Source organism: Temnothorax americanus, unplaced genomic scaffold (assembly GCF_048541705.1).
Source record: "Temnothorax americanus isolate GAGA-0224 unplaced genomic scaffold, ASM4854170v1 Scaffold17, whole genome shotgun sequence".
In the NCBI taxonomy this organism is placed as follows: domain Eukaryota; kingdom Metazoa; phylum Arthropoda; class Insecta; order Hymenoptera; family Formicidae; genus Temnothorax; species Temnothorax americanus.
This window is the reverse complement of record NW_027509307.1, coordinates 3,929,387-3,951,003: the sequence shown is the minus strand read 5'-3', so window position 1 is coordinate 3,951,003 and position 21,617 is coordinate 3,929,387. Positions and strand designations below refer to the sequence as shown.

General features: G+C 34.4%; 1 protein-coding gene across 5 annotated transcripts in view; it reads right to left on the bottom strand.

Annotated features, from left to right (window-relative positions):
* The window catches only part of LOC143895875 (atrial natriuretic peptide receptor 1), a 94,299-nt gene that overhangs the window by 4,249 nt on the left and 68,433 nt on the right, over positions 1–21,617 (bottom strand). For all 5 annotated transcript variants that reach the window (XM_077403309.1, XM_077403305.1, XM_077403306.1 and 2 more), the window contains 4 exons: positions 13,781–13,930; positions 11,307–11,499; positions 9,045–9,219; positions 7,799–7,897 (listed from right to left, as the gene is read on the bottom strand). In XM_077403309.1, the coding sequence (XP_077259435.1) occupies positions 7,799–7,897; positions 9,045–9,219; positions 11,307–11,499; positions 13,781–13,930 (617 nt within the window). The remainder of the gene's footprint in view (positions 1–7,798; positions 7,898–9,044; positions 9,220–11,306; positions 11,500–13,780; positions 13,931–21,617) is intronic.

The window sequence follows — 21,617 nt, the reverse complement described above, 5'->3', positions numbered from 1 at the left end:
CGTTTATCCCACGCAAAGTGCATAGAAAATGTAAAATGATATCTCGCGAGTGACTGTCCTTAAAAATTAGTCGAATCAATTGTTTCAAATGTACTACATGTATTATTTTCAGTTGAATATATTTTATTTTTAGATATTTCATACTCTAAAAATAATATTGGACCTGATGTTATTTCGATTCCATAAAATCAATGCCGGCGAGAGAACGCGGCGAGAAAACGCCCTTTTCCGCAAACCGCTTCAAATACCTATTAAAATGTAACATTTAACGTCAGGCGGACATGACAACAAAATTTAAAAAAAAATTGTTAGATTGAAATTCACGCAGAAGAGCGTTTCAAAGTAAGTGCATTTCATACGAATAAGCTCGCTTTGAACCAATCGCTTCCGGTGGTGGTGCACCGTATGGACTAAATGTGGTTTTAACACGTTGTGTATGTGCCGCGATGCACCTTGATGTATCCGCGAATTCTATGTACCTTTGTTATTCGCGCAATTGCTCCCTTGTTATTTTCCATGCCATTAAATTACACCTACAGGGCATTAAAAAAATATATATTCAAAATGTTAAGGAAGATTGAGATGATCGAGTTATAAAAAATTATAAAGTTTTTTTTTAATTTTTGCTTTTATTACTGTTTGTTGCTATTCTCTATATTTGAACGCAAATCAGATTTTAGCACGTACTTGCACGTAGACGAAACAACATATTTATTTTATCTGTCTACTAAAAATAACATTCATCAAACTTTCAACTAACAAAAATACAATTTTACAACGCGCGATGAACGATCCGTTCGATAGATAGAAATATTTTTTATTTCGTTACGCGAGAGAAGCATAATTAATTATTCGCTCGGAAAAACCGCGTTAATAATTATGCAACGAAAAGCGCGAAACGTCACTTTGTGAAAATGAGTTGTTGTCTCATGGCTCCCATTATTTTCGCAAACTGACGTGACCTTTACAAAAGTGCTCGATTTGTTTTAACGGTTCGACGAGCAGCGTCAAGGCGACGCGTAAGAAGGACCGGAGAATTTAAAGCCCTTTGACACGTAAACTCCGTATCTTGACTACCAATTAATCTCTTGGTGTCACCGGAGCTGCGGACGTTTGACATGGACTCGATGAAATTCGCAAGTTGTTTCGGTGAACCGCCTGCGACCCTTTTTATGTCGGATGAGATGGATTGGAGACCTCGAAGTAGCTCGACATTGTCAATTTCCTTTTCGACATTCGTCGGGAGACACGAAGTATATTCTTAAGTTATTTAGAAAAATATAAAAGCTAAACTCGTCATATATTTATTTATAATCTATTATCTCTAATAATTATATAGTTTAAAGATAACAAGTTGGAACATTTAAAAAAAGTTTTATATAAATTTTTATTACAAATACGTATAAGTGTACTAAAAAGTGATTTAATATGACAGCTGAGGGAAGTTAGTAAGTTGCTTGAAAACAAACTGTTCATTCTTTCTCAGAAGTTTAGATTAAATGACTTGTGTAATTTTTCGAATAACTGTTTCAATTGTAACAAAACAAGAAACACGTGTAAGAAAGATGATAAAACTTGTTCAAACGCTTGAAAATTATGAAATACCGTTGAAAGATGTAATGAGAAACGTGGGGAACAAAATCGACTTACGGCTCCGAGAGAATTTACGTGATCTAAACTAAACACGAACAAATCGGCGGTATCACATCTTCTCGAACCGGTATCGGTAGTACGGGAGAACTTTTAATGGAATTTAAACCGATAATAAAGTTACCGCACCGATTGGAACTTCCGTCGTCGTCGACTGGATGGTGCAAGTTCGATTACAGCACGGCGGCCGTCGCGCCGGCCAGAGCGAGCGATCGCAAATATGCTAATCCGATATGCGCAATTTTCGTATGATCTACCCTATTTCTATACGGCGCGGCAACTTGATTGCATTTTCTACGGGAAAAGAGAGTACGGCCGAGGCTATACGCGAGGTTCAATAGCGAGCTAGTTTTTCATTTTAAATCAGTTACACAACATCATCGTAAACAATTAATTACGTTATACAATGTGTAAATGTGTTCATTATTTCGTATATTAAATATTCTCTATCGTGTTTTAATGAGAGGGACGTTAATTGAGTGTGCGTATTCAACGATATTCTGCAGCGATATATTACTCCTGAATATAATAGATATGTTGGTCTATAATTAATCAATTTAACGTCCGCTAAAATCTGATTAAAGCCGAAGATTTGACGCATGCATAAAATGCTGCGAGCGTTGAGAATCTAAATCTTGCGGGAATCCGATTGACGTTTTGTTTAATTATAGAGAAGCTACAGAAAAAAATGCTCTTAATTAAATAAATGTCTTAACTCTTTTTTATATTTTTCGATCAAAATAAAAGTAAATCTTATTTTTCAAATAAAACATCTAATTTAATAATTCTCTTTAAATAGAATAATTTATCAATTATTCAAACTTTTATTATGAAAAAGGATTGAATAGCTTATGTGTCACAGTTGTAATTTATTATTAGTAGTATATATTTATGCATATATTTACGTTAATCAAATTACTATATATAATCGAATTGAAATATAAATATCTACAACAATATAAATTCAAATAATAATATATTTGTATTTATATTTTATATGAAGCTCTCAATCCACAATGGAATTAATCTAATGCCCGATCTATAATAGCTGTAGTAAGCTGTAGTAAGCCTCAAGATGTGATCAATCACAGTCGATTATTCTTCTCACATTCGCCTGTAATTGGTCAATTTCTTACGTCTTGAGGCTCACTACAGCTTACTACAGCTATTGTAGATCGGGCATAACAATAAGCGACGTTATCCACGAGAGAAAGACAAAGATACAAAGTAGGTATGCGATAATGATATCTCAATGAAATCAATTTTGAAATATAAAGATTACAAAGAATAGAAAAGATCTAAATTAAACAACGCTCGGCATTGCGTTTACGCGAGATCGCCGCGTGTCATCATCCGCTCGGCGATATTGCGATATTCGAATCGTAACCGCCGCGCGTGCCGCGTCGTAGGCCGCTCTGTGCGTCTGACGTCATATATTTGGTATGCGGGGGGGATTAGGCTGCTTCGACAGCCTACCCCCACTCCCCACCACTCATCGCCGAGATGCCGCGACGCTCGCGGCCGCGGCCCGCGACCAAATTAATGTTGGCATCCCTCTGCTTATCGAAGCGCGAACGCGGCAGGCGGCAGGTGCCGGGGAGAAAGCGCGAGCTTCCTCAATCTCAATTCCGCCCAGGCGCCCACGGACAGGTAACAGGTTTCAGCGTGCGCAATTGATCAATGATCGCGATTAAAGTCTCGCGAACGTATCGAGGCGGCAGCTAAGCGCTTGTTCAATCATATATCATTCGAGATGGAATTCGGAGCGATGGAAAACAAGAGTAAATCCGTTTCGTCGCGTTGTTTGCGGAGAGAGGGAGGGAGGGAGGAAGAGATAGGGGTAATGATTGTTTCATCGATTCCGAATGTAATTGTTTTCGATTCGAGGGTGTAAGAATAATGCACGAGCGTGTGTGTGTGTGTATGTACGATCGTGGTGTGTGGGGCGTAATTCGGATATTGGAAAGCCGCGATATATCTCTCGCTCATAAATGATACGCGTATCTCGCGAAATTTGAAGTGCTGAATGAATCGAGAACGTGTACAATTTGTTATTCAAAGCGCGAAAGATATACGTGCAAGTACACGTTGAAGCATAAACGAATGTGACGCCGTAGAATGCGTAGAAGTTGACAACGGTCACGATTGTCGCGAAGTATGCGTCGCGTCGCGTCGCGTCGCGTCGCGTCGCGTGCGACTAACGTCAAGACTGTCGGGAGTGCCGCGCCAAGCGATCGCCGTATTTTGAAAATTAGTCCGTGGGTAATTAATCGTGCTTCCGCGAGTGAACGGGCGTGTGAGTGCCACGAGGGAACGACGGGGAAGGAGCAGGAGCAGGAGGAGGCCTGAGTGGCATCCGGCATCGGCGGAGCAACCAAGGAGTAAGTAATTTGTTACCTATATACATAAATATTTCTATACCTATTACTTGTACACAGTTAATCGGTTGTTAATTAAATATTTAAATCGTTTATGTCTGAGTGATTTGTGTAAGAAATAAAGAACAAAACTTTGTTATAGTGTGAAATTTTACGAAAGTTAATAGATGCGAAAAAAGAATTTTTTTTTTAAATTATATTTATTAAATTTTATTATATATATATATATATATATTTTTTTTTTTTTTTTCAATAAATATTTTCTAGAAAAACGAATAAAAAGTTTAATACGCGAAAGAATTATTTTTTGAAATATTGGTTATTTCGTGCGCTGTTATAATTTGGATTTATTTGTTTGTTTTTTGCAGATCAAGTAGAGTTACAACTCCGCTGCTGCGCATCGTATCGGTGAGTGTTAAATTAATTATCGTTTATTTTATGGCGAGGAAAGAGAATTGCAAATACTTTAGATAATATAATATCTTTCTCATATGTGGATACATTGCCTCGAAATGAATGGGTTTTGATAGATTAACACATCTATTTGGTATTTAATCCTGAAATATATATAACCGTATCAATCTGTTACATTTGCAAGGCTGGATATGCAAAGCTCGTATAAAATAGAGCACACTATTAACGGTGTATTATTGATCATTTTGATCTTATTAACATATTTTGGTACTCTATTATACAATGGAATATTAATTACATCCATGATTTGAATTACTTGAAATTTATGAGAAATTTAATTTTGCTTTCATAAAAATGAAGGGACGTTTCACTGTTAGAGTCCTTGATAAAGAGTAGTAACGGAGTAACAGGGTAAAAGAAAAATTGTTTCTGGCTTTAATAAAGATATCATTATCCCTTTTATATACTTTTTGCCAAGTAATCCATACGCAGGCAAGATTTTTAAAAGACACAATGGAGAACATAATGAGGATATCATATTTTAATTTTAGTATAAAGTACGTTTTAAAAGAAAATAAATTTTCAAGTGTATTGCTTATAGACAAGTAGAGTAAAAAAATAAGGAAGAGGAAAAAAGTTAGATAAAACTGTAACAAAAAAAAAGCTGACATTTTTGAAAATATAAAGTTTTTATTTAATTTTGTTTCCTTTATGATATTCATATTTTACACGACAATAAAGATTAGATGAACAAGATTATTTTTATTGTACATATTTTTGATATAAATTAATTTCTGCAAAATTCAGTAGGGAAATATATAAAATTAATTTTTCCTCCTTTTCCCCTTTTCCTCTTAAATAATTTTTAAGATAAAATTTGAGAAGCCTGCATTTATAGTTTCTTTTCAGGATTAAATACACAAATTGTGCAATAAAGTAATACAACAGCAGAGATTCTTTTCAAAATGTATACGTCATAAGCATGCATAAGGAAAAAATGAGATATTTTATGATTATATTTTTTAACTAATTTGTTAAAGAGAAACGCGCAAATAATTATTAATTGTTTCATATAACGCGCCAATATTATTTCAATTTTTCATGGCCTATCTATTTCATTGATTGATATGTAAACTTGAAATATTTGAATCAAAGTAAAATGATATTTGATAAATATTTTATTGCGAAAATCTTTATATAAATTATTTTAAAATTGACTAATTATATCTCTCAGTTGTATTAAAATATTTGATATTGGGAATAGTATGTTATATATATATATATATATAAATAACGTATCATATTAAAAATAAAATTTTAATAGCGTGGTTGATGAGATACTTCGACATAAAAATTTTTGTAAGACATGCCTATACCGAAGACATAAAAAATTCATATTGATAGAAGTGATCGGCGCCGATGGCCCATTATTCTTTTCGGGTCTGACGTCATTCCTTCTCATTGACAATTTCTACATTCTTCTATTTTTATAACAATATAATATGAAAGTGCTCGATATTATTTTGAAATAAAAAGATATAGATTTGGTACCGTGATTGTAGTTATAAAAAATTAACGATTAAGAATAATTTATTACGGATTAAAGGGCTTTATATAAATGTCAGGCTTTATATAAATATTGTGTCAAATTTTTCGTTTCTCAGTTAAATAATGCCAGTGAATCTTTAATTAAAGTGAAATCATTAAACTGTGCGATCTTAAAATGTGAAACTTTATCCTCATTTGATTCGCTTAATATTTCATCTGATACGCTTTTAATATACAAGATACAAATAACGATTATAAACACGAGTCATAAAGATGTTTCGAAAATAACTTTCTATAAACGTGACATTTGCAGTTTTATATACGTCAACTCTCGGTGTACATACAAAATGCAGTGAAAACCATTTTACGATCTTGCTTTTAAATTTTTATTTAAATTGAAACTTGTACGTAAAAATAATATGGTCAAGTAGTTATTCGTTGCAATTTTTAAACATTTAATATGTTTAAATATCTTAACAATCAAACACATTTATTAAAAATTTAAAATGTTAAGATTTTTTTAATTGAACTTGAGAGAAAGAGAGAGAGAGAGAGAGAGAGAGAGAGAGAGAGAGAGAGAGAGAGAGAGATTAAAATAAATTAAAAATTAAATATTATTTAGAATTGCTTTTCGAAACGTTAATCTTTAGAAAGCTCTTTATTTTCTCCCTAGGGTGAGGTTAACAATAGGATTACGAGTAAAGCATTATTTAATTGCTTTTCAAAACCACAGTCTTTAAAAAGTCTTCATCTTTTCTCTTCATTCTTTTATACCTTGAAAGTTTCTTTTATACCTTGAAAGCCTCTTAATATTTTGATTACGATAAAATTGATCGATCGATATTATAAAAATAAAAATCTGAGTTTCCGAGTAGTCGTTAAGGTATCACAATTTCGCTCTCGAACGTTCTCGTATCCAACATATCGACGTATCAAAAGAACAAGAAGAGAAAAGAAAATTCGTGTAAAACTCCTTTCAGCGTAATCTATCACCCGGAAACTTTAACGTGCGTGATATAATTTTCGCGCGACGCACAAAACGAGCTATAAGTACGAAGAAACTCGATAAACAGCCGCGTGGCGCCTTGCGGTGCGTCCTTGCCTCGCGCGAGCGACGCCCGGCACCCAAGTCCTTGCGAGGGAAAAACCACCCACGCAACATTAAGCGATACACCGCATACTCGTGCGTGCCTCGTAAGCGTGTCACAGTAAACGAGATCCAGCGCGCAATCAATTCGTCGTTACGTGTCGTTCCGTCAAGCTGCGATCGAGATCGTTGTCAGCCAGTATAAAAAAAACTCTCCAAAATGATCGCGGTATACTCGGTAGTTATAAAGGAGATATTGAAAATGAAATGATTTTCATACGTCAAGGTCTCGTTAGACCTGTTGACATGTTAATGAAACTCCTGGGAATTATGAATAATTGAATTCAAAATCGATCCTTCTAGCGCTACGTAGTCATATTCCGTGATGTTTGTTATCAAATAAGTTAACGACCCGTAAACACGCATCACGTTGTTAATGATCGCGGGAAATCGTTGCCGGAAAAGTTAACACGGTGTGATTAAGGGTAATCAATAGTTATGATTACGCTTGGTCGAAAACGAGTTAACCATAACGGTCTCTATGGAGACACTTGAAGCAGGGTCGATTTTCTCTTAAGCGGCGACCTTGCTTTCGTCGCCGTACCTTTACTCCGGCCCCTTTAATTGTCGCTCGTGTCTAACTTTCTACCTCCACATTTTTTCTATTACATCCCCAACGTAAAACGTTTCTTTCCCCGAGAATGACTGAGCTGTTAATTACCTTCTCCGTTACTCTCCATCCTGGATGCTGTGTTGACCGTATCGCCGAACAGGCAGTATCTAGGCATCTTGAGACCTACCACGCCGGCCACGCACGGTCCTGCAAGCAAATGGTCCAGCACTATATACGCCGATGATTTTTTTTTATCACTGTTTCTTTCTGAGAAAGATAATAGAAATAAATGACTTAATAATTGTAAAAATATCTGAAACAATTTTCTCTTTTTTCTTTAACGTCGTTTTTAGTCTTTTTGATATTTAAAGGGTTAATTATCCATTTTTAATGATTATAAAAAAATTTGACAAGCAATTATTTTCGCGAATTTGTTAATTATTCTTGTCAAGCGGTGCAGAAGCAACGTTGTATTCCGAGTCCATTTAAAAAGAAATTAACTTTACTAATTATAGCTAACCGCTCGACGTATATATATATATATCACGCTGAGCCATTTCTTTCTCGCGGAACTGGTGTAATCCAAGTTCTATGCGATCTTGAACGATGTCCACTTCGGAGATACGCGTGATACTTGTCATCGAGAAAAATTTTAGTGAGATAGAAATAGGACGAGTTAGTGTCCGGGAAATGGAGATTCTCGTCACGTAATAGCCTAAAAACCGTCGTGTCGCATGAATTTAAAACTTAATTGAATCAGAACCGAAAACGATGATTTCAATCGAGAAATACAATCATTCATTCTCTCGTAACGGCAGACGGCTGCTGATTTTCCAACACTACCATTTCAAAATTAGTTCCGCTCGCATCGAATATCGTTTCGAATGGACGACACATTCTGTGAAAGCAAACTCGAGGAAAAATTCCTACTATTAGGAATTATTTTGAAATATTGTGCCGCGTTTTTTATTTAATTCGTGTTATTCGCGATATCAATTGAGTTGTTTGCGCATTCGACCTTTTGCTATAGGTATGCAATCGATTTGTAACACAAAAGGTAAACCCGATTTATAACGTCATTCTTTAACGCGTTGAACGCGCTATTCTCTTTAATCGGAGATTGAAAAGTTCACAAAGCGAAATATAAAAAATTTTTATTTAGCGAAGAACAAGTAACACACGTAATAATAGGTTGCAATAAAAAAATGACACAATCTATGGAACTTGAAATTGGAAATTCTGAGACACATTGTAGGCCATACGATCCTGGCATTAAGCCCGGAATCAAGTTGGGACTAATCTTATTTCGTTTTACGCGAGCGGGAAAAAAGCACAATATATAGTGCTGACTCACCAGAATGCATGCCAATACGAAGTTTTAATTGCTCGTGTGGTCTATGGCGAATACTGAATGTCAATACCGTATCCCTGAGGGCTAAACTCATCCTCGCAATTTCTCTAGCGTGATTCATGCCATTTCTCTCTGGTAATCCCGAGACGACCATGTAAGCATCCCCTATCGTTTCCACCTGAAAGAATTGAGAGAAATTCTGCTGAATGCATTGTTGATAAAAAGTAAATATCGTAAAAGACGGTATAAAAACATATTCGTGTAAAATTGATTTCTTTTTTTTAACATATCTTTTACATTTATTTAAAAAGTACAAGACCATTTTTACGTTAATTTTTCGTGTACAAAATTGTCATGTTAAATTTAATTATTTCTATCCGTTATATTATATTACATCTTCTGTTTGAGTTAAATAGATTAATTGCGAGAGGGAAAGGTGCCAGGCAAAAAAGAAAGTCTACGGAAATAACGCCATTATATTTAACAAAGACACTAGGATCTTAAAAAGTTCGTAACACCGGAGTGAAGTAAGCGGATTAAAAGTAAAATATATTTATGTCACACGTGCATGGAAAGTGGCCTATCACGCGCGCGTAGCTTTCCACGCACTTGCAACATAAAATAGGGTATGCAAGCCGTGCGTGAATTTAAGATGAAAATTCACGGGTGCGGAGTTGACGCACGAGCCGAAAGCGAGTGCGGTCATCTTTCAGCACTTGTTGCACAAATAACTATTATTTCCCGGAGTGCTAATTTGAAAAGCTCTGATAATTGCTCGATGAGATATTAATGGAAAATTAATTATAGTTTCTAACGAGGTTTATTTTTCAATGAACTGGATAAACTCATAAACTCATCTAATTAAATCGCGGTAGCGATTGCTTTGAAACATATGAGAGAGTATGAATAGTAAGCGGAGGATTATATTTAATATTGATATTCAATATCCTAAAAAGCGAATAGCGAGAGAGAGAGAGAGAGAGAGAGAGAGAGAGAGAGAGAGAGAGAAAGGGAAAGTTTAATCTGTAATTAGAGTAAAGTAATGGAGTTCAGCAACTGTTGCGGGGGATAGATATATATAGTCAGAATAATCTATGTATATATATATATATATATATATATATATATATATATATATATATATATATATATATATATATATATATATATATAGGCTGCATCGAGCGGTGCTTTTTAGCACTAAAATACTAGCAAAACTAAAATACTAGCGTTTTATCGGTTGAACATTCCGTGCGGTTCCGAGCTCGCTTAATACAATTTTTATTCCTATTATATTAATTAAATAATCTAGTAAAAGTGTCTCTTTCGGTTCGACAAGATTGTATTATCGCGAATTTGTCTCACGCGTGTGACAATTCGTGTCACATCCAACGCTTATATATATATATATATGTAGGTCTGGAAGTATGTTCCGGGACTTTTATTTTTGATATCGGTATATTCCGGGACATTTGGCAGTTTCCAGGACTGTCCTGGAAAAAATTGATGTCCTACGGCATTTTTTGGGACAGTTTTTTGAATCTGATTACATATATATGCGTTATATTCCAGGACTGTACATTTCAAAAAACGTAAACAGTCCCGGAACATACCTCTGGACCTACATATATATATATACACCATTTTTATATAAGTCCACGCGCGGTAATCGTGTTATTTTCCTGGAAAATCGCTCTTCTAAGAAATCAAGGGCGATTTGTTTTCCGGAATTGCTATGTTTCTCTCATCCTCTCCTTGTTGTCGTTTCTTTCTCACGTTGGCCTTAACGGGTCGAATAATTCGCGATAGGCTCCAAATAACGGCACGTGGAACATTTTGTAAATATAGAATCGAGGGGCTCGAGCTTGATTCAATTGTGCTGGTTGTGCAATATGTTATCTCGAATGATCGTTTAACCTGAAGGCGGAACTTTTGGAAAAATGTGAGGAAGAGACAGGCAGAGAGAGTGATGAAGGCGAAGTTTCTTAATAGAAAAAGTCAGGTTCTCGCAAACAGAAAAACTTGTCGAAATGATGAACGCTTTGCTCGTCCAGTTTCGATAAAACTGCGCCGGAAGAAGAAAACTGCTTGGATATTGCGAGTGTGACGCCATCGGACGCGGATTGCGAGCGAAAGTATATCGCTATTTCGTGAGCCAACACATCGCGACTGTCTCTCTCGTTAAAATATTCACCCCTTTCAGTCAGCTTTAAATCATGTTCATATTACGTCCCCGAGATGCACTTAAAACAGGTCGATGCTTACCTTGTAAACGTCGAAGTTCTCGATAATGGAGTCGAAACACGTGTAAAGGTCGTTCAGCAGATCGACCACCTGCAGAGGCGTGCTCTCGGCGGACAGACTCGTGAAGCCCACGATGTCGCTGAAGTAAATTGTCACTTGGTCGTACGTCTCGGCGATTACGCTTTGCCCGAGAATCAATTGCGACGCCACTGATCTGCTCGCAGGAACAAACAAACACGTGTCTTTTATAGATAGCGGAAAAATGTTCAAGGAATACTAGTCTGGCAGAGACGATTTACTCAATTATTTGAGCTTAGCGATAATCCACAGTCTCGAGCTCGATATACATTACAGTCATTTACATTTATTCATTCATACGTTTTAGCGCAATAAATATTTGTGAATGAATAAAAAGTAAGATACAACTTAATTTACAAGTAATGAAGGATATAAGATGTGTTCCATATACGTGTTTTAATATAGATGGAGAGCAGAGACTCTACTTTATTCTTTATTTACATTTCTTAATTAAAAATGAAATAGACGATTTCAAGAGGAACGCAATATATGTAGCAAAATTTAGCAAAATTTAGCAAAATTTCTACATGTACAGGGAATTTGTATATGCTCATGAATTTTCGACGTTTACTTCTTTGATGAACTTATGTAACCTTTTCATTAAAGGAAAAATATGGAGGCAATATTTTTTTTGGCAAACTTTTTTTGAACAGAATTATTTTTAACTTTTTTATCAGAAAATATTCGGCAAATTTTAAAATTGAATTTCTAGAAGTTAAAAACTATGCGCGATTATCTCATCGATCGTTTAATCTCTAAATAGCAGTGAAGCATAGTAAAAAGAAACAGCTAAAAAAAGTTTTATATATATGTGCTCTTGTACAAATATATAATTCTACGAAATGTTGCTCTCAAAGAACTAAATTTTCACGTAAAATTATGTGCGGAAGTAAAAATCATTGCATAGGGGTCAACAATAAAGTATTGTTTTATCGCGCATAGAAATGGTAATTATTTTGCAAAGATCATATGTGTCGGATACGAATTTAACATCATCGTCACGTATCGAGATATGATATCGATTAAACGTGACGCGATAGCGCACTAACTACATCACTGACGCTCGACAAAAGAGTTATCACTCGCGAGGGACGAACTGTGATAAAGTTTTCAAAGCTCTCAACAAACCCTCGTATCTCGCGCCCCCTTTTATCTTCGTAAAGTTCATTAAGGTTTGCCTTACTTACTTGCTTGCTGGAAGTTACACGAGATATGTTAACCGCGCACGCTGTAATGAAGTAGTTTCGTTCAAATGAGCATTTTTGGTATACAATATACACTCTCTATGTATACAATCTTCTTTTTATTCGATATTAGCAAAACCATTTTCAATTGATGTAATATTTTCAAGTAAACGTGGAAGATTTTGAAAATTACATCAATGAGCTACATATATGTGATGAACTTGCTCAGGTCTACAAATCATTTTTAAACTTCTTACGTTTTGCATTGCTCTAGTTGTCATATGCAATCTTGAATTAAAACAACTCAGTTTCTGTTAAATAATTAGATTGTAATTCTACAAATTATGCTTTCCAATGGCGCTCTTGTTCCGTTTCAATTTCTTATCGTTTCGTTGCTGTATGCGTTGACATCAGTTTTCACTTTTTTCAGATCAATTTTAACTTTAAGGTTGACCAAATTTCGATATCTAATCTTCCGGTTTGTTGCGTGAGCAAATCATTCGATTCGACTGATTTTCTATTTCTGTGTCACACCGTTCAATTTCACACCGTCTGTCGTACGGAGATGATTCTTCCAACCGTTAATTTACGTCATGGTGAATTGTTGCACTTTGATATAAAAGCCATTTGATATCTTGATCATTATTACTTGCATTTGCATTAATTACAGATTAATGTTTATACATTCGGCAGGAAGCGTACATTTATACATGCCCGACTAATTTATATCCGGTTAAATTAGCAATAAAGGCTATATTAATGATTTCGATAACAAGTCAGATGGGAAAATGGTACTGGCACGAAAGCAAACAAAAAGTTAATTAGAGCCAGCTGCAGTGAGGCAAATTCAAATTTTGTATGCGATTTAATTATTAAAATTAGTAAAAACTCATTCAAGAGCATTCCTTTAAACAAACAGTATCACAAAATTATTAATAATAGTAAAAACTTCTGAAAAAACTTAAACATATTATAAATCTATACTGTAATATATAAAATAGAATATATATGTAATGTATTTCAAATTTTATGTTATGAAAATCGAGTTATGAGTTTTATATCTGTCCAGATTTATCCGCGTCTAAGTAACTCAAGTATTTAAATATTTATAGCCCTTTGCAAAACACGAAAGATACTTCGGACGAATTCTCTGCAGCAGCTCGCGGCAAATGTAATGGCAATCTCGTTCTTTCTAAGAAAAGTCTGTTTTATTCGCGTACCGTGAAAACTTACTTTGGTAGTAACTGGTAGAGAAGTTCCTCGCATTTACGTTTCTCCTCGAGATAGTCGGCCGTGCGTTCCTCCACCAGGGTTTCTAAATTTGTGGCATACTGCTCCATACGGGATAGTAAATTGTCCAGGATATTGCTGCTCTCATAGTCTCTGAAACACAGAAAAAATATTATTCTTACCTAATTTTATATTTAACTTCGATATACAAAGCGCGACGGAGGAAAATGGATCAAAAAAAGTATTCGGGACCCAGGGCGGAATAATAAGATATTAAATTGGCCGTGTCGCGCAATCGGATATCAATAGCCGGATATTAGTCGCAAACAATGAGAAGGAATTCTTCAATTTAATCCGCGTCGCGGGTTACATCAATATTGTTCGATCAGACGAGAAGCTACGAGAAGCGTATATTGGATACGTCGGATACGTAGGGATTATAGGGTAAACCACAATCGAGACAGCGAGCCTTCGCAAAGGACAATTAATCCAATCTCCGCGATTGTGGTCAGTCAAACGTAATATCCACATCATGTAGGTATGAGGGACCGATATCCGAGAATTGTTTGATATCGAGATAATCGACTCTCGTGAAAGCCATAACCATCAAGAACCACTTCGTTGAAGATGTTATTGAAAATCAAGTTTTTCGTCGATTATATGTGACCTTTCGACGATGCTATTCATAAAAGAATAAACGGGTTGTGCACGCGCATGAAATGTTAGAATTATTTCATTTCCTTTAAGTAATAGAGAAAAATATTAATAGAAAATTATATTTTGTTCAAATTGAGAAAAATCTTCTGTTTAAATCTTGATTACGTTTCACAATCGGTAGTCGTTTTGTATTTTTTCTATGTAATATTCCTATTTATTTCGATATACTTAACTTGTAATGTGACAAAAAATCCGTCTTATTCAAGGAAACTCTACGTTGCTTAGCGAAATGAAAATTACGCGGCAAAAGAAATATCTGTGTGGCCGCCTGCATTTTAGAAATAACATCTCAACTGAGGTGTATGCGCTTCGCGCGGAATTAATGTTGCTTTTAATGCAGGAAATCAAACAAACAAAGTCCTTGCTTCACCTGAAGAGAAAATCGTAAGATATACAATAAAGGCATTTAGATAGATTACACGACAAAAGTAGAAAATTCTGAAACAAGTTTAAAAATTATTTTTAAAAAAATGTACTAAATAAATGACAGTAGATAATAATAAAATAATTATAGTAATAGCAGATGTGACTTATGAGAAGTTATTGTTTTAGAAAAAGTCATAACGGTATAATGGTAACAAAAATAACAATAATAGTTTCTATAATTTCCTTCATAAAATGTAACGAGGAGATTTCCACAATGTAAAATTGCTTAATGATAGGAGATATGGTTCACTATATATAGTTTTATTACAATAACAAAAATACTGATTATTAGAGACCCGTGTCAGTCTGACGTGTCAAGATTTCCTCACTTACTTTCCTCCCCTTAGAAGAACGAACGGAATGGCTTTTGATGGCAAGGGTCTACTTCTCGGGTTATCAGGAAAGACTGACATAACACAACAAGGCATTCCAAAGATAATAGAAAGGGACGCGAAGAATATCGATATTCGGCTAGAGCACTACTTAGTCGACGTCAAACGTCAGCTATCGACATTTTGACCAAATTTCGCCAGAAAATATAACGGCATATCTTTTTGATACAAATTCGCGATAAGTTTACATACGTGAATACATTTCTTTCTGTGCTAAGAATTATATTATATGGAATAACCTGAAAATACTGAATTGACGAACTGCACGATTGTTTCTCGAAGTGAATATGTATTTCCGAATAATGTAAAAACTAAAACGTGATTGTTCTGCACTATTTAGCCAATTTTTGCAATAATGAATATTATATTACATGTGTGAGCCATTCAGTTTCAAAGAATGAACACTATTTTGAGGAATTTATCTAAAATAATATGTCACATTACTTTATATTCATGGTTCACTGAAATTCATGATATTTTAAATCGTTTTAGAGATAAGAAGCTTATCGCGGAACTAAAAGTGAAGATATGCCGCGGAAAAGATCATGTCCGTTTTATAGCTTTTATCTTCGTTGCGAAAACTTTTGAAGGGAGGGTATAAATCGGCTTTCTCTATCTGCACAATAACGTGCGCTCCATTTACGGGAAATTAGCAGTTCGTCCAATATTGAAAGGTCGATGGATACACATGAAAATAACAGAAATCGATAAAGGATACCTTCGCGGTTTTATTCAATCTCGACAATTTCAGCAAAATATGATATTTTCACGGACAATGTAAATTAATTAGATCGATTATAGTTCCAGAGACAATTATTTTCCCAAACCAGATTGATTGATCTTGATTAATAATAAATTCGTAAAGTAATTGTTACACACATATTATATTATTATTATATACATTTATATATTAAAAAAAGCCGAAATTTTTAGTTTGTAGATATGGTGAATTCTTTATTACTAATGACAAGGAAATTATAATACAATTGTTAGTATATCTTATTTGAACGTATACAAGTGAGCTCATGTTTATTCAGTGCAGTATAAAATTTATAGTACATAACGTGCATGTACTTTATTAATAATTGCGGAACTAGAGGATTTAAACGTCAACGGGTTAATTTGTTGAACACGTTAATTATTCATATTGCTGAGCGCGCCGCTAATAAGCTTTTTGCTCGACTTCACACAAGCGGCGAAATTCGGCCTTACGCACAGAACTTTTCTGAGATTCTGAATAAATTCGCGAAATTTATGCAAGCACTTAATTTGTTAATATCTTCAGAATATAGTTGCGTATGCAAGATCTTTCTTTTTTCGTCTGACTTTTTTACCTTTCCTTTTTATTTTTGAAATTAAACTGAATTTAATTGTTTGACATTTACAACGATTTAACATTTGTCATTCTAAACAATCAACCTCTTACGAAAATATATATTTACAACGATTTATTGGAGAAATTGAAATAAACAATTAAATAGTATAATCTCATAAGATGACAGATGAAATGCATCTGAGCTATGATTAAATTTATTTTAGGATTTAAGAAGATTAGAATTTACGGTATAAGAGTATCATTTTGCTTTGCGAATTAATAAAAAAATTTAATGTGACTGACATTCACCGTGGGTGGATAAAAAACAGAGAAAACCTTTAGCTTGCTTCGCTCGCAATTCGTGACTAAAATGATAAGCAAATTGTTTCACCGCGGTCGTGGTATGTACAGTCGCGTAATTTATGAAGCGAAAAATTTTGCGAGGAATATTTACGAAGTGATATCTGGGCTTTACATAAAATTTTTTTAACTAACTACATTACTGATGTAGACGAATATTTTGAATAGCGAAATAATAGCAATTAGGCTGAAATGTAAAAAATTCGACGAGTCAGAGTTTCACAAGCGACTGCAAATTTGAACGCGATATTGTATTTTAAATGGGTAAAATAACATTTTATAATGTTTAAAACGGCAACAAAGAGAGACATTTATTTCTTTCTCGATGATTTTGTTATACAACTATTCGGAGAACTTATTGCGTTTTACGTTGCCTCAACATCGAACTGAAAGCTTTCGCGAGTCTGTTTACGTAATTCTCTTATACGAAATATCGAACGTAATTGAAGTACAGAGCAGAATACACGTGTACGTAGTTGTGTAGAGAGTCACGCCACATAATCGTCTTTCAAAGAGATGCTGTAACCGTGTTATGTTGGAGAGACGTTGACGCGCCGTGCTTCAAAATGAAATGGGATGCCATTATTCTAAAATAATTTTATGATAATGAGACACTCTCCATCCAGTGGCATTCGGCAAAACTCTCTGTCGATGTTAAAATACTTGTTAAAATATCAAAAACTAACTCCTAACGAATAAAACATTCTGTGAACAAAAAAAAATTAATAAAACTTTGAACATTCAATCAACGGAGAGAAGATAAGATTTAGACAGAATACATGTACTTATTAATATTAATAACATTTTTTCTTTACGAAAAAGATCGAAAGGATTAACGACGCTGTTAAAAATAAGCCAAATAAACTACGGAGAAATATGTACGGTTGAAAATGTGCATTGCTGTTCACGAAAGTGAGTCCGATCGTCAGCCGTGACGCTTTTGAAGTTATAACTTGTCGATGAAGTCGGCGCGAACAACGTGTGTTGCGCGACATATGGAAGAAACAAAGTGATGTTTAGCATTGTATACAATAGCGAATAAAGTGTACGCGCGGCGTGCATACGCGCTAATGAATTAAGATCTGTATATCTAACCCAACTAGCTAGTTCAAACCACGAAATTGCATTAGCAGCATCATAATTGTCACGAAAGATAAATTGCGAAAAGCGAAGTCTACGAATTTACCGAAACATAATCGTGACTCCTTTTCTTTTGTTCGGCCTCTAGACGTACAAATTACATTTCAATATTAGTGAAAGATCTAATAAACACACAAAGATCTGCTAAGTTATCAGTCGTCCCTCTTTAAGCATAGTTTTTATAATGAAGTCAATGGACACTCGTTTTCGAGATGGCCTAATATTATTCCATTAGCAAAACGTTCGTATTGCGTATAGAGAAAATATTTTAGACTGATTCAAGAATATTTTGAGAATAAATTAAAAAAAAAAAAAAATTATCGCGAGATTTTGGTATTTTATTTGGTATTTTTTGATTCTCGCATTTTAAGCTTCGACTAAAACTTCTATTAACAAGTACTCGATTTTTTATTAATTAAGGAATAAAATTTTATTATTATTTGTATTCCGAAATTAATAATTTGTAAGAAATTTTTTCAAAGTAAAATATGACAATGCGGAATTTAAAAAAATCTTGTTTGAGAAACTCAATTTTATGTTCGTCGGATGCATAATTTATCTGTAAAATATTTTCATTTGGTCGAGAAAAAAATTCATATTACCTGGCATACCTGCGTAGCACGTACGCAATGAAATAAAAAAAATTAATTTCTACTGACTAATCGCGCACGGCTCAATATTCCATGATGACGTTATGAAATATCTTGAAAATCGATTTTATAGCTCGGGAAATAATAGAGGAGACGAGTTTATAGCGGGCCTTCTTTGTGAAAAGATATTAGATATTCCTCGCGCGCGGGCGTATTGCCTTCATAGAATATGATGTGATTTATAATGTAATATTGGCACGAGTCATGCATAAAAGACTTCTCACGCGGGAGTAAATCTTCGTCTTAGAGGATTAAAAGAAGTTATTAAAAACGCACGTGGCTTTACTTTAAAACAACGATATCAAGTGGCTCTTTGTAACCGTACTGTAATAGTGTCTTTATAACTATATACATATACATATACGTATATACGTACAAACTTAGCTAAATTACTTTGTATAATTTAATATACTTTATGTAATCTTTATGATGACAAGTATATGTGTGTGTGAAAGAAATTCCATTCAAATGCATAATAAATGACACCGCCTTTTTGCGTATTTCTTTCTACTTTTGCCACAAACACTATTTTCTCTTTACCCTGTGCACAACCACTCTTCTAATTTTTTTTCATCTTCATTTATCTTTTAATATTGCTCTTTTCTCTCTCTCTGTTTTTTATCCATCCTTATCTCTGTTAAGCTTTAAAATTAATTTCATTTTTTCACGAGAACCTTTTTCGTCTCTGTTTTGTCTCTTCCATCTTTCGAGCCTTTGGGCCTTTCTGTCGCACTAGTAATTTAATAACTCGTGCAAATGAAAGCAAAGAGACACGAACATATTCCGCATCAAGCACAAAAAATATAATAAAAAGCATATAGAGTACGCACACATACAGGGTCATCGCTGTCGCGAGATTCTTTGGCTTTGATAATAATTTTCGATGTACCAATCAAAGGAAACGTTTCGTCGCTAGATTTCTTATTTAATAGAATTTTTTTTTGCTTTAATCTTCTACCCGGACGGAGAAAAGATACATAACGATTTTATAGAGCAACGACGGTCTCGAGAGAACTGTCCAATAGTAAAACTTCTTATAATCGGCGATGTGTTATCTTTGCAAATTCAGCATCCGGCTGATGAACGTGCGAATCTCGACGACACTATCGTCCGCTTTAATCTGCCGCTGCCAATCGCACTATATTCGTTGCAGCATTGAGCACCAAAGCTGCTCAATGCTTCCCACGTGCTCCATGCACGTTCGATCGCCTTTATATCGGTATTCATTCGCGGTGCACAATGTCATACTTCAATCGAATACGTAGGGTTCGTTTTCGCGTTTCAAAAGCGAAATTATCGCGAAACAGAAATTCTCGTATAATATCACGCAAGCGTGGTGGAAAACTTTCCTGGAAAAGGCGCGCGTATAGAAATTCATAAAACGTTCTTGTTAAAAATACGAGTATTAAAAAATATTCTACGTTGAAAATTAGAAGGTATTCGAAATACATTCCTCAATTATTAATCCCAAAAAATGCACTCTATTTTCGAGCAGGCTCCACTTAGAATTAGTTTGCGCAACGTGTTTAGGTGTTGAAAATGTTCTATATCGTTATTTAATATTCTGCTCGTGTATATATTGTACGCGAAACAATGCGTTTACCGGCAGCGTAAATAAGATTTTATCACATATTGAAACATTTTGTGATATTATCCTTAACGTTTTCATTCATTGGCATTAATTCGCGAAATTGAAGAATACAAAGTCTCGTGATCACTATAAGTCCTTATCATTATAACGTTTCATTTGCTGAAACCGCTTAACTTTGCAACAATCAACACGCTGAATATATGGTAATAATATGCATAACAATGTGCATTTATTTATAGATCGTATAACACGCGTATATCTGCGTATATGTAATATTTTTCTGCAAATAGCTCTGACGTTAGTTGACAAAAAAGGCAGGCGTGTCTTTGTGAAGTTGTATCTACGTCGAAATATAGAGACATATACATGTGGCGCAATGTAAAACTTTTGTCAGAGATATAGCCATTAAGTTTCTTATTTATAAATACGTCAATGACGGATTTAAAAATAGTCAGGATTAATAATGGAAAGACATCTTTTAAATAAAGATTGATAAAAATTGTCTTAAAAGATAAAAAGTTCAGATTGAAAATGTTCTTAGATTTTGAAACTTTTTTGCTTTAACGTCCTGTACATAGTCTCTTAGTAAATAGGCTTTAGGAAGTTTAAAGGGATTGTCAGTGTAGTGGCGGTGTCAGTTGTATCTACGTATCTCTGAGAGTCCGTGATGTTGTTACAGCTTTAAAACTTTAATGAACAATACATACATCAAACGTAAGCCCGAATAGGACATGTTTATAGATGTAATCCTAGCTGAATGACTCGACATTTCAAGTTACGGTATAATTATAAAATTATAGATATAAAATAATAAATATGTATAAAATAATAAATTATGAATATTGTATATTAACTTTAATATTAAATATGTCACGTACAACACATTAAAAGAATTAGATGTAAAATGTAAATGTGCTTGATGTGTTATAGATCGCGTTCAATCGCGTTAAAAGTAAAATTGTTCGTAATTATTTCCCTAAAAAATACGAATAAAAATAGTACATTGTATACAATATTTACATGCATAGTACGTTTTATCTATATTAAAAATCAACAGCTAACGATGTTTGCGAATATGGCTCTCGAGTCCGCAAAATTCCCGCGAAAGTCAATAACCGGCCGCCACGTTCGGTCCAATTCACGATTCATATGGATGTTTCGTCGAAAATGAAAATAAAAATTGTCGAGTACTTCGATAAAACTACGTCAAAGTTAAATGAGATCGGAAGCTCTCGATCAAACGCGGCGA